The sequence below is a fragment of the Vicia villosa genome, linkage group LG2, assembly GCF_029867415.1.
Source record: "Vicia villosa cultivar HV-30 ecotype Madison, WI linkage group LG2, Vvil1.0, whole genome shotgun sequence".
In the NCBI taxonomy this organism is placed as follows: Eukaryota; Viridiplantae; Streptophyta; class Magnoliopsida; order Fabales; family Fabaceae; genus Vicia; species Vicia villosa.
Genome location: NC_081181.1, coordinates 68,119,923 through 68,130,466, shown reverse-complemented (window position 1 = coordinate 68,130,466; position 10,544 = coordinate 68,119,923). Strand labels below are relative to the sequence as shown.

Below are 10,544 nucleotides of genomic sequence, written 5' to 3'. Positions count from 1 at the left end.
ACAATAGTATTATTAAAATTTTGGTGTCAAAAATTGTTAAAAGATTTAAAAACTTTTATATATAGGATAAAAAATTAAAATAAATAAATGAATGTTAGTAGAAAATAAATGAATATGAGAAATTACTAAGTGATATCAAAATTTTATCAAAAATAAATTATTTAAAAAAGAAAAGAAAAGGAGTATTTGGTGAATTAACGTTTACATATTTCAAAATTTTAAATGAAAATAAATTAATAAAAAAATAATTAATGGAATAAAAGTTAGGTTTTTTTTATAGTTAGTGGAAGAAAATTGAAAAAAAATCCAAATAACCAGGTTTAAAAAAAATTTTACACCAAAAACCAGGTTTTAAGGAAAATTACCTGTATGACCAGGTTTTGCAGGTGGTCTCCACATAGGAGCCACCTGCGGTGGCGCAAACACACGATTCTCCTCTTCATATGCGCCACCTAGGGTGGCGCCAACTTGTATTTTCTTCTTTCAAGCCACCTGGGGTGGCGCATGCATGCAATTGGTTTTTTTTTGTTTTTTTCTTTCTGTTTTAACATGTTTATTTTATTTGGTTTTTGATTTTTATTAAATTGTTTTAACATAATTAAAATAAACTATTAAATAAATAATTAGACAGATAGTGTTTAATGATATAAATAGGGAAGAAACATTACAAATACGAGAAATATAGAAAAAACATTACAAATACGGAAAGTACGGGACAAACATTACAAATACGGAAAAAAAAAGAATATTTTTAAAACATGGATATTATGCTATTCATGACCCCTCGGACCGCGACCCCTCGGACCATGACCCCTCCGACCGCCAGTTCCGCAATCTGGAATTGTTCGAATCCGATTGGAAGGTTCTCGAAGACCCACTTCTCCACGACCCCACTATTCCTTGGTTGTTCTTGTTGTGTTTGGGTAGGTGGGCCTCAGATTAGCCCCTCCATGCCCTCGTTGGACATGTAGTCTTGTATCCTGCTGTCAAATAGTCAGGTCCCCATGCCCTCAAAGATTGGTCTTGGCGGTGGAGTTGCGTCATATGGTCGGTAAAACCCAGCGCTTGATTGGCTTTGGAAAAATGGCATTGTTTGTTGGGGTGTGGTGTAGCCATATTTTTGGTAGCCATATTGTTGGTGTTGTGATAGTTGGGGTGTGGAGTAGCCATGTTGTTGAGATCAAAGATGATGAAGACATGCAGAATATGTTCGCCAATCATGAGTATTCTGGTTAAGACTGCGTAGAACTGTATGTTACTCTACCAGAAGTTCAACCCATACAAATGGTTGAGTCACAAGTCATTGATGCACTGGAAGACGAGCAAGCATAGGTCGACATTGTAGATGAAGAAGAAGAAGCACCGGGAAATAGAAGTTGATAACTTGGTCAACGAGGAAAGTGAAGACGAACCGGAAGTTGTTGTACCACCAGATCAAGTGCATATGCCTCCAGCGCACATGAGGAACTTGAATTTTGATGGGGATGACGAACCATCGACTGATATTTTCTATGATCCATATACTCAAACAGATCAACGGTTAAAAGAAGGAGACAAATTTCGTTCAAAGGAGGCATGTATCATGGTCATAAAAATATTTCATATGGCAAACAATGTTGATTTTAAAGTTGATTGCGCCAACGTTGAGAGGTACAAAATTAAGTGTAGAAACACTGATTGTGGATTCAGGTTGCATGCATCATACAGGAAGAGAAGTGATTCATGGGTGATAGGATATATTTCCCAAGATCACACGTGTGTTAACACAAATGTTTCACAAGATCACCGTAAGCTAAGTTATGACATTATATGTCAAGAAATCTTGCCTCTAGTTGACAAAGATCCATCGTTAAAGGTGAAAACGATAATCTCTCATATCGTTGCAACTTACAATTACACTCCGTCTTATAGAAAGGCGTGGCTGGCGAAGACCAAAGCGATCGAAATTGTGTATGGAAATTGGGAGGATTCGTACAAACGACTCCCACGTTTCTTATATGCGCTTCAAATTTATGCTCTTGGAACCGTTACTATTTTCGAGACCCTTCTGGCGCAATCTCCAAAAGGAACGTGCCTTCAAGGAAATGTGATATTCCACAGGCTTTTCTGGGCTTTCCGCCCATGTGTTCAAGGATTTGCATATTGCAAACCAATTCTTCAAATAGATGGAACTTGGTTGTACGGAAAATATAAAGGCACCTTGTTGATGGTTGTGGCAAAAGACGGAAATAGTAACATTTTTCTTGTTGCGTTCGCTCTTGTGGAAGGAGAAACTGCTGGAGGTTGGGGTTTCTTTCTCAGAAATCTTCGGACACACGTTGCCCCCCAACCTGGACTTTGTTTGATTTCAGACAGACATGCTTCCATTGAGAGTGCGTACAACAATCCAGCAAACGGGTGGAAAAACCCAACTTCAACGCATGTTTACTGTATTCGACACATTGCACAAAATTTCATGCGAGAGATAAAGGACAGGGCTCTTCGAAAGACTCTTGTCAATGCCGGATATGCATTGACTCAACCGACGTTCCAATATTATCGACATGAAATTGTAGCGGCAAATCCAGATGCAGGCAGATGGGTAGACAATCTTGCTAGAGAGAAATGGACCAGATCATACGACAACGGGAAGCGATGTGGGCACATGACTACGAATTTTGTGGAGTCTATGAACTGAGTGTTTAAGGGCATTAGACACCTTCCGATTACTGCCTTGGTGGAAGCAACATACTATAGGATGGCTTCTCTTTTCGCAAGAAGAGGTGAGCGTTGGAGTGCAGTTCTAGAATCCAGACAAGTATTCAGCGAAACATGCGTCAAATTCATGAAAGAGCAATCTGCCAAAGCCAACAGCCACATTGTGACATCTTTCGATCGATTCAACCGGACCTTCAGTGGTAAAGCTACGATTGACCATAACAAGGGCCTTCCGAGACAACAATACAGGGTTCTTATAGACGAAGGGTGGTGCGATTGCAGAAAGTTTCAAGCCTTTCGCATGCCATGCTCTCATGTAATTGCAGCATGTTCGTAAGCGCATCAAGCTCCGTTAGCACTTTTATCTCCCATTTACAAGGCGGATACCTTGCTCGGAGTGTACAATAATGCATTTCAAGTGATGGCAAAGGAGGATTATTGGCCTGCGTATGAAGGGGATGTGGTTTGGCATAATGACAACATGCGGAGAAAGAAAAGAGGTCGACCAAACAGCACCCGAATCAGAACCGAGATGGATCATGAGAAAATGATACGAAAGTGTGGCATATGTCGTGAAGTCGGGCACAATAAAAATACCTGTCCTAACCGTGGATCAAACTCCACCAACAATTAGTTGTATGTCATTTGTATTTGTACTTCTTAAGTATTTGTATTTGTATTTGTATTTCTATTTGTATTTGTACCGCTTATGTATTTGTATTATCTCTTATTAAATCAACTAGTTATTTATTTGTCTTGTAGTGAAACTGTCTTCATGACCCATACTTTCAGTCAGTATTTTGGACAGTCAAATACACATGCTTTCGTCTAGTCCCATCAAGCCATGCATTGATCAGTGTGCCTTCATTTATCATACAAGTTAGGCGTGCTTGTAAACAGTGCGCAACAGTACTCCTTTTCTACCCACTACTATTATAAATTAGGGGTTCCTAGGGTTGAGTTTACACACAGAAACACAAACTCCAAACACCAAACAATTACACAAACACAACAATGTCTCGCATTCGGCCAGATGGATGTCACCGGACAACAGAGCCGCCGCCCCGGAGATCAACATGGCGTATCGAACCTGAACCGAAGTATCGAAGAAGGAACAGACATGTCATATTCTCTCTCGTCAAACCTCCCATGCCGGTGATGTTTTGGAATATCACTTCCGTCGAGCAACTCAAGAGGACTCTCATGAAATTTTTAGAGGGGGAGTACGAATCTGGCGAACAGATAAGAAGCATCAAGAGGCTTAAAACAAGGGCCGATGTTGTGACTGGAGCAACGATAAATTTTTGGGATAACGTGGAATACGACATTGATTGCATTCAAATGATGCATGGACCCAATGAGATTGTTTTAACCGTAGTAATTTCTTAGATGTTTTAGTTTTTTTTTTTTGGTTATTTTCAATATACCTTTTAATTAATGAATGAATTAATGTTTTCCATTAACGCTTGTGTTAGCTGATTCACTGATCTTATCTGCGCTAATTTAATATATATATTTTTTAAATATGTTAAAATAAAAACAATTTAAAAAAATCAAAAAAAAAATATAATTAATATGTAGAAACAAATTAAAAAAAAAAAACCAATTGCATGCATGCGCCACTCCAGGTGGCTTGAAAGAAGAAACTACAAGTTGGAGCCACCACAGGTGGCGCATATGTGTTGTCATTTGTGAGTTTGCGCCACCGCAGGTGGCTCCTATGTTGAGACCACCTGCAAAACCTGGTCATACAGGTAATTTTCCTGAAAACCTGGTTTTTAGTGTAATTTTTTTTTAAACCTGGTTATTTGGATTTTTTTTTCAGAAAAATTACTCTTTTACAAAATTATTTAAAAATAATAAATAAATAAAGATAAAAAAAATTTTGCAAAATAATTTTAAAAATGACAAAATTATCCCAAATTTTGACTCAAAAACTTAACAACTTTTATGTATAAAATTAAGGTAGTAGTTCAATAAAATCTCATTTAATTCTTATTGATTGAAAATAATTATTCAATTTATTTTATCATTTATTTGGTCCATTTAAAGTCATGGATGCAAGATAATATAACTTAATCTAGAAGTTATGGAATGCAAATAAACTAGTAAATAAAAAATATATCATTAAGAATTACAATGGCAAAAAACTCGAAGCCTGTCTTTGAGGTTTCACATGCAATGATATATCTAGACATCACGAGGTGAGAGCATTAACTAAGCATATCAAACTGGAAAAAAATAAGTAAGGAGCAATCATACACAAAAGTCTATTAGTATACATAGTGACACAGGTGTATCAACAACGAAGTATAATAAACAACCCTCAAAATAAAAAATTTGGAAAAACTAAAATTGTATTAAAAATGAACAGCACAAGAAGTGATGCTGTAATATAAGGATAAAGCACACCAGGCCACACTACTGCTAAAACACTGCTAAAACGCCAGTATCAGTCTAAAAACCATCTGCCTGCACCAGCATCCACAAGTATATCAGGACTAAATCATCCTAAAACTACAAAACAAATGATGCTACGCAGTTGAAATTATGGAGCTGCAACCAAGAAAAAGACCGGCAAAATGGAACACCGGCGGAGCTAAGATCCAACGCAACATCGAACTGAAGGGAACAATACTGCAAAGACCACCAAGCAAACGCATCAAACTAATTCAACCAATAGATTTGAGCCTAAAAATTTCACTTGCGATATAACTGTCACCCTGCACGAGCGTGCAAAACCCACACCAGCAGCCGCATCAACATAGGACTTCAGAAACTATACTCCTTTTCAATAACACTAAACTCTGATTCTCACACCAAAAACCAAATATCATAAACTCTTGACACCTAATTCATGCAGGATCAAATTCTCACACCATAAACCAAATATCAAAACTCTTAAGGAAACCGACACTGCCTCTGCACTTCCAAACAATTGAAGGCCTGATGAATCATAAATCGCCATAACCCTACCAACAAACAGAACTATCTAAGGTAGCACAGTTGACAGCTCATGAAGTTGTTTTGGATTGATAGTTGATTAGATCAACTCCACTACAAATATTTGAAATACCAACTCTGCATAAACTACAGCAAGAAATTGCAACTCCAATTTACAGCACCCGCTCTGCAGAACCTCCAATGCTGCCGAAATCTGATCAAGATCTACAAAAGTTTAATTCAATTTCAAGGTTGCTTGTTTGCAGGTCCTTCATATTCTCATGCATAAAGAGTGTACTTTATGAAGCATAGTAGAGAAGTACAATATTTTATGCTATCTGACCAAAAGATTGCAGTCTTTCCCGTTCTAGTAGTAGCTCTTATGCCAACTCATATCCATCCTGCATTGTCAATTACATCGCCGTTCAACTATCCTTATACCCGATTTTCTAGATACTCATACATCTGAAAGTTGCATAATGTTACTTTGACCCAACCGACCACGAATTCAATCTACTTTGGTTCTAAAATTGTTTGTACACTATGATTTGACTCACTAACCAAAAATAACGGTTCAATTATTTTAACTTCAGTACAGTTTGGTTCGACGGTATAGTTCAGTTCATAGTTTTTTTTTAACAGCCTTAATAACATGTGTTGAAAAAATTAAAAGTGGATGAAATAGTTTCGATGAAAGTTCAAAATTACCTTGTAGAAGTTATAAGCTGAGTTGACTAAGAAATCAGAGAAAGTAGGAAAATCATATTCCACTTGTCTCATATGAGACAAATAGTATGTGTTAGAAATATCATTGCTTCCTAATACCACAAAAAAGAGACTATTGGCTAAGATGAAATTTGTTCTATCTTCACCAACAAGTCTTTTAAGTCTCACAATGTAACCTTTGGACAAGTCTAGTTGTCCAGACATAGATATAGCTACCTGCTTAAACAGAGTAAGGAATAATAATTCATAAATGAAAATACCAATTTTTTTTAGTAATATTTTTGGGGCTGATGAAAAAAAATGTTTACCTCTAATTTTGATGTCAAAGGATCATATCCTGCACCACCAGATGCAAAGTTCACACCTGTGAGCAATTCACTAGGCTGCAGATTTGGATCCAAATATTCTGGTAGATACTCTTTTATTCCTAATTCTGAAACTGATAGTACAATTTAAAATTTAAAACAAAAAACAACTATATTAAAATTCACGTCTTAGATTAAATTATTTAGTATTTCTTTTGTTTACTTTGGGTTTATCATAAGATATAAGCACTAGTAGCACTGCTTAAAATAGCTTCTTATGACATGTTAATAAACTATTTTCAGCTTATTTTCACAAACTATGGTCAAAGTCGTATTAAACTTTTATCTATAATTTAACCCAGACAAATTAATTAGATGCACTATTTAACTACAATTTAACAATAATAAATATTTTATGAGATTCTATTTAATTAGGACATTCTATTTGGCTACGATTTGTCACAAATTTTATAATTTGACCTTTTTTTTATAGAAATAATTTATAATAAGACATAGACATGTGTTATAAGTGACCGAATCACTCAATACAATATTAAGATTTTAGCTCTTGTCATTTCGATTCGTAATTAAAAGAAAATGAGAGTAATATAAAACTTATGTTACCTAAAAAATCAGACGGAACTTTTCCGTTGCTAAATCTTCCATATGGAATTCCTCCTTTAAAATCTCTTCCATAAGGAGGGTAATTGCACCGAGACGGTGTTGACATATTGTTGTTATTTTCAGTATCCATGATTGAATCTCCAAACACAAACACCGCTGTAATCGAAACATTTGGCAGCAGTTTCAAAACAGCTTTTGTTTTGCAAAAAATAACTAAAAATATTGTCAAACGGAGAAATGTAGTGGAAAATAGATAAGAATGTGTTTGGAACTTCATAATGTATAGAAATGGTACACTACTAATACAACTGTATATAGTTTTTGTTTAGAAAGTTTTCTCCTTCTGCTTCAATATCAATATGAATGTAGATCAATAATAATAGTAGTAATGACAAAAATTGAAGGGTATTTATTTGTGCTGTGATGAGAGATTGTTATGCAATGAAGGTAAAGTTTTGTCAGTAGTTTACTAGATTCAGTATATGAATAGATTGAATTGCATATGTGTGCATTAAATAAGTTGTGCGACTATGCCTAAAGACTTGTGACCCAATTGGGTTGGTATAAGGACCCACGCTAGACATTGTGAATTAGTTTTGTAACTTCCAATGATTAATTGCCACAAATTTTTACCAGGAACTCCTTGGTTCAATTATGCATGGAACTGCATTCAGTTTGACTGGTAGGAGACTCTCTGAAACTAAAAATTGGTAAAATGGATGCAAAAAGAACTTACAGGGTAGACTTAGAATCTGATTTCGCGGTTCCGGCGACGGAGCTATTTGCGATTCGATACGGCGTGGTGTTCATGGCGTTGAATCGGGGGAGATGGCCGCGTATTAGGCTGCTTGCGTCGGAATCGGAAGCGATTGCGGTGGCTGCAGGGTGGAGTCGGAGCTTCGTCGGAATGGATGGAGGTCGCGTCGGACTCCCGGTCGGAAACGCTGGCTGGTGGCGGGGAGCAGTCCAATCATGGGTGTTTAGGTTATCTCTATTTGATTTTTCTGAAATGCAAAATTGATTCGATGGAAATGAGAATAGAGTAAACCATAGGTTATCTCTGCAATTATATAAATTTTTATTTAATTTGTTTAAAAAAATCATGAAATATCAATTAAATAAGACAAATGGCCATTTTTTATTCATCTCAATTGGGTATCAGTATCCATTTAAAACAAGAGTAATTTTTGCATGGACACGGACCTAAATCCATATATTTAGGAACAACCAATAAGAAGAGAGAGAATTTAAATTTATTTAAAATTTAATTTTGTTTTTAATTGCCAACATGGATGGTGGTTGTGATAATGGAGGAGAGAGATAATTTTAGTTTTATTATTTAATTAATAAAATATGTGATTCGTTGTGTGTAAATTCAGGTGGTGTAGTTGTCTCCGTCTAAGTATTTTCCTAAAACAACAGGGTACCTAAGAATTTGCCGAGTTGTTTTTAGTTTCTTCACCGCCACGTGTCATTAAATAAGTGGGCAGTGAACTACAATTGAAACAAGGGCAGCACCCATTATCTCTCAGCAGGTGAGTTTCTTACTTTATTATGCTAATAATGTTGATAATTTAAAGTGATTTGGCACGTATAGCTCACCCATTTATTTTGATTTACTGTGTTAAGTTATTTGTGATTTATAAATGGTCATCGAAGCATATAGGTACCGTCCAAGCTTCCTGCAGGTTTTGTTGTAAATTTAACTTTGACTTTTTTATTCTAGTATTAGGTCTTATTAATTTTGACATAAACTTGTTTAACATTTGTAAATAATTAGGGATAAGATTTTTAACTTTTTTATTTTTACAATTAAACTTAATTAGAAAAATCATAAAAGATGGGATTAAGGTTTAATTAAATAAATTAACTTTGTTTCAACTAAATTAATTAATCGAATAGGACTTTTCGTTAATTTTAATTTAAGATTCATTACAAATACAAAAAAAAAAAAAATTTAGTAATTAGCTATTTATTTTCTTACTAAAAAATACTAAAAAAAATATTTGTTTCTTTTCTAAATTTAATTAGTCATTTAACACTTTTTTAATTTAATAAATTAGGAATTTAAGATTAGACAATAAGTTTAGTTGATTAGGTTTTTTTTTTTTTTTTTGACAAAGCAAACTTAACTTTCATTAATCAAATAAGAAGAGATACAAAGAGGAATTACATCAAGCAACATGCGTCGAGTCCAGGAATTGGCCGCCTTAGCTAAGGTGTGGACAACCAAATTCGCTTGACGCTTTACAAACTTAACCTCAAAGTTGGGAAAATCTAACAGTAACAACTTAATAGAGTTAATAATAACATTAAACTCGGAATTACCACAAGAATTTGACTTAAGACCATGAACAAGCAATTGAGAATCACTCTAAAAAATAACATGAGAATAATGCAAGTTCATAACTCCTCGAATAGCTTCCTTGAGGGCCAAGGCCTCCGCTTCAAGGATAGAAAACGTTCCATCGTCCCAAGCCGTACCGGCAACTACAAAGTCCCTGTGATCATCACGAAGACACCAACCACGGTTCGTTGTCCCTAAAATCCGATTAAAACCCGCATCCACATTACACTTAAAGGTTCCACTAGGTGGTAGGCTCCAATGTAACAAGTTCTCAGGAGTAACGGCAGTCTGACAAACTTGTTGGGCTGAAAACCATTCTTGCCATTTATGAAAGGCGAGCCAACCAAGCTTAGAAGCATATTCCTTCTCCTTGTTCCATAACCAATCATTCCTATTCTTCCACAATCCCTCTATCATAACCGCAACTCTACCTGCAGTATTTTTGTCTTCCTTGCAGCAAATATCAAAGATTATAGATTTAGCATCCTTAAAAGAGTGGAGACAGAGAGATATAACATTAAACAAACCTGCTGCCCGCCAAGAGGAAATCACATTCGGGCACCCAAAAAAAAACATGCCAATCTGCATATAGAGGATCTTGTGTGAAATTTGTCTCTTGTTCTTGCGAATTATTGCAGTAGTTTGGGTAAACATATGACTGATGCATTATTGAATAAGAGGGTATGGGTTAGATGTGTGTGGTGAAGACCCATGATTTAAATATAAATTTGATGATGATGATGTAACATGAGTTTTGGAATAACAAGGTGTGAAAATTTCTCATGGGAAAGATGGAAATGAGGGATTTATAGGATGTGTAAGAGAGGGGTTTGTGGAATATGTTGGAGGAATGCTCCATTGATGAAATGGGGGTGTGAAGGTGAAATATTCCATAGGAGAGA

General features: G+C 35.6%; 2 protein-coding genes across 8 annotated transcripts; one reads left to right on the top strand and one right to left on the bottom strand.

Annotated features, from left to right (window-relative positions):
* The first annotated feature begins 1,345 nt into the window (after nt 1-1,345).
* LOC131649293 (uncharacterized) lies at nt 1,346-2,677 on the top strand. The gene has a single exon (XM_058919064.1). The coding sequence runs from the start codon at nt 1,346-1,348 to the stop codon at nt 2,675-2,677; it is 1,332 nt and encodes a 443-aa protein (XP_058775047.1).
* Nucleotides 2,678-4,162: 1,485 nt separating this feature from the next.
* LOC131651185 (GDSL esterase/lipase At3g14820-like) lies at nt 4,163-8,366 on the bottom strand. 7 transcript variants are annotated; one of them, XR_009298380.1, is made up of 5 exons: nt 7,296-8,365; nt 6,675-6,805; nt 6,349-6,582; nt 5,964-6,041; nt 4,163-5,865 (listed from the first exon to the last, which is right to left on the bottom strand). XR_009298380.1 is itself a non-coding variant. In XM_058920852.1 (4 exons), exons 1-4 carry the CDS (start codon nt 7,570-7,572, stop codon nt 6,021-6,023), a joined length of 663 nt encoding a protein of 220 aa, XP_058776835.1. In that variant the 5' UTR covers nt 7,573-8,365; the 3' UTR covers nt 4,361-6,020. The 7 variants fall into 7 exon arrangements, 5 of the variants coding, with proteins under 5 accessions (XP_058776834.1, XP_058776835.1, XP_058776837.1 ...); XR_009298379.1 differs by having other exon boundaries at nt 4,350-5,865; nt 5,964-6,582; XM_058920852.1 differs by having other exon boundaries at nt 4,361-6,041.
* Nucleotides 8,367-10,544: the final 2,178 nt, after the last annotated feature.

Coding starts and splice junctions, on each gene's coding strand:
- LOC131649293 (XM_058919064.1), top strand. CDS start 1,346: ATGAAGAAGAAGAAGCACCGGGAAATAGAAGTTGATAACTTGGTCAAC.
- LOC131651185 (XM_058920850.1), bottom strand. CDS start 7,572: ATGAAGTTCCAAACACATTCTTATCTATTTTCCACTACATTTCTCCGT. Junction 6,806..7,295: donor AGTTCCGTCTGATTTTTTAG/GTAACATAAGTT, acceptor TTGTACTATCAG/TTTCAGAATTAGGAATAAAA. Junction 6,583..6,674: donor CTTTGACATCAAAATTAGAG/GTAAACATTTTT, acceptor CTGTTTAAGCAG/GTAGCTATATCTATGTCTGG.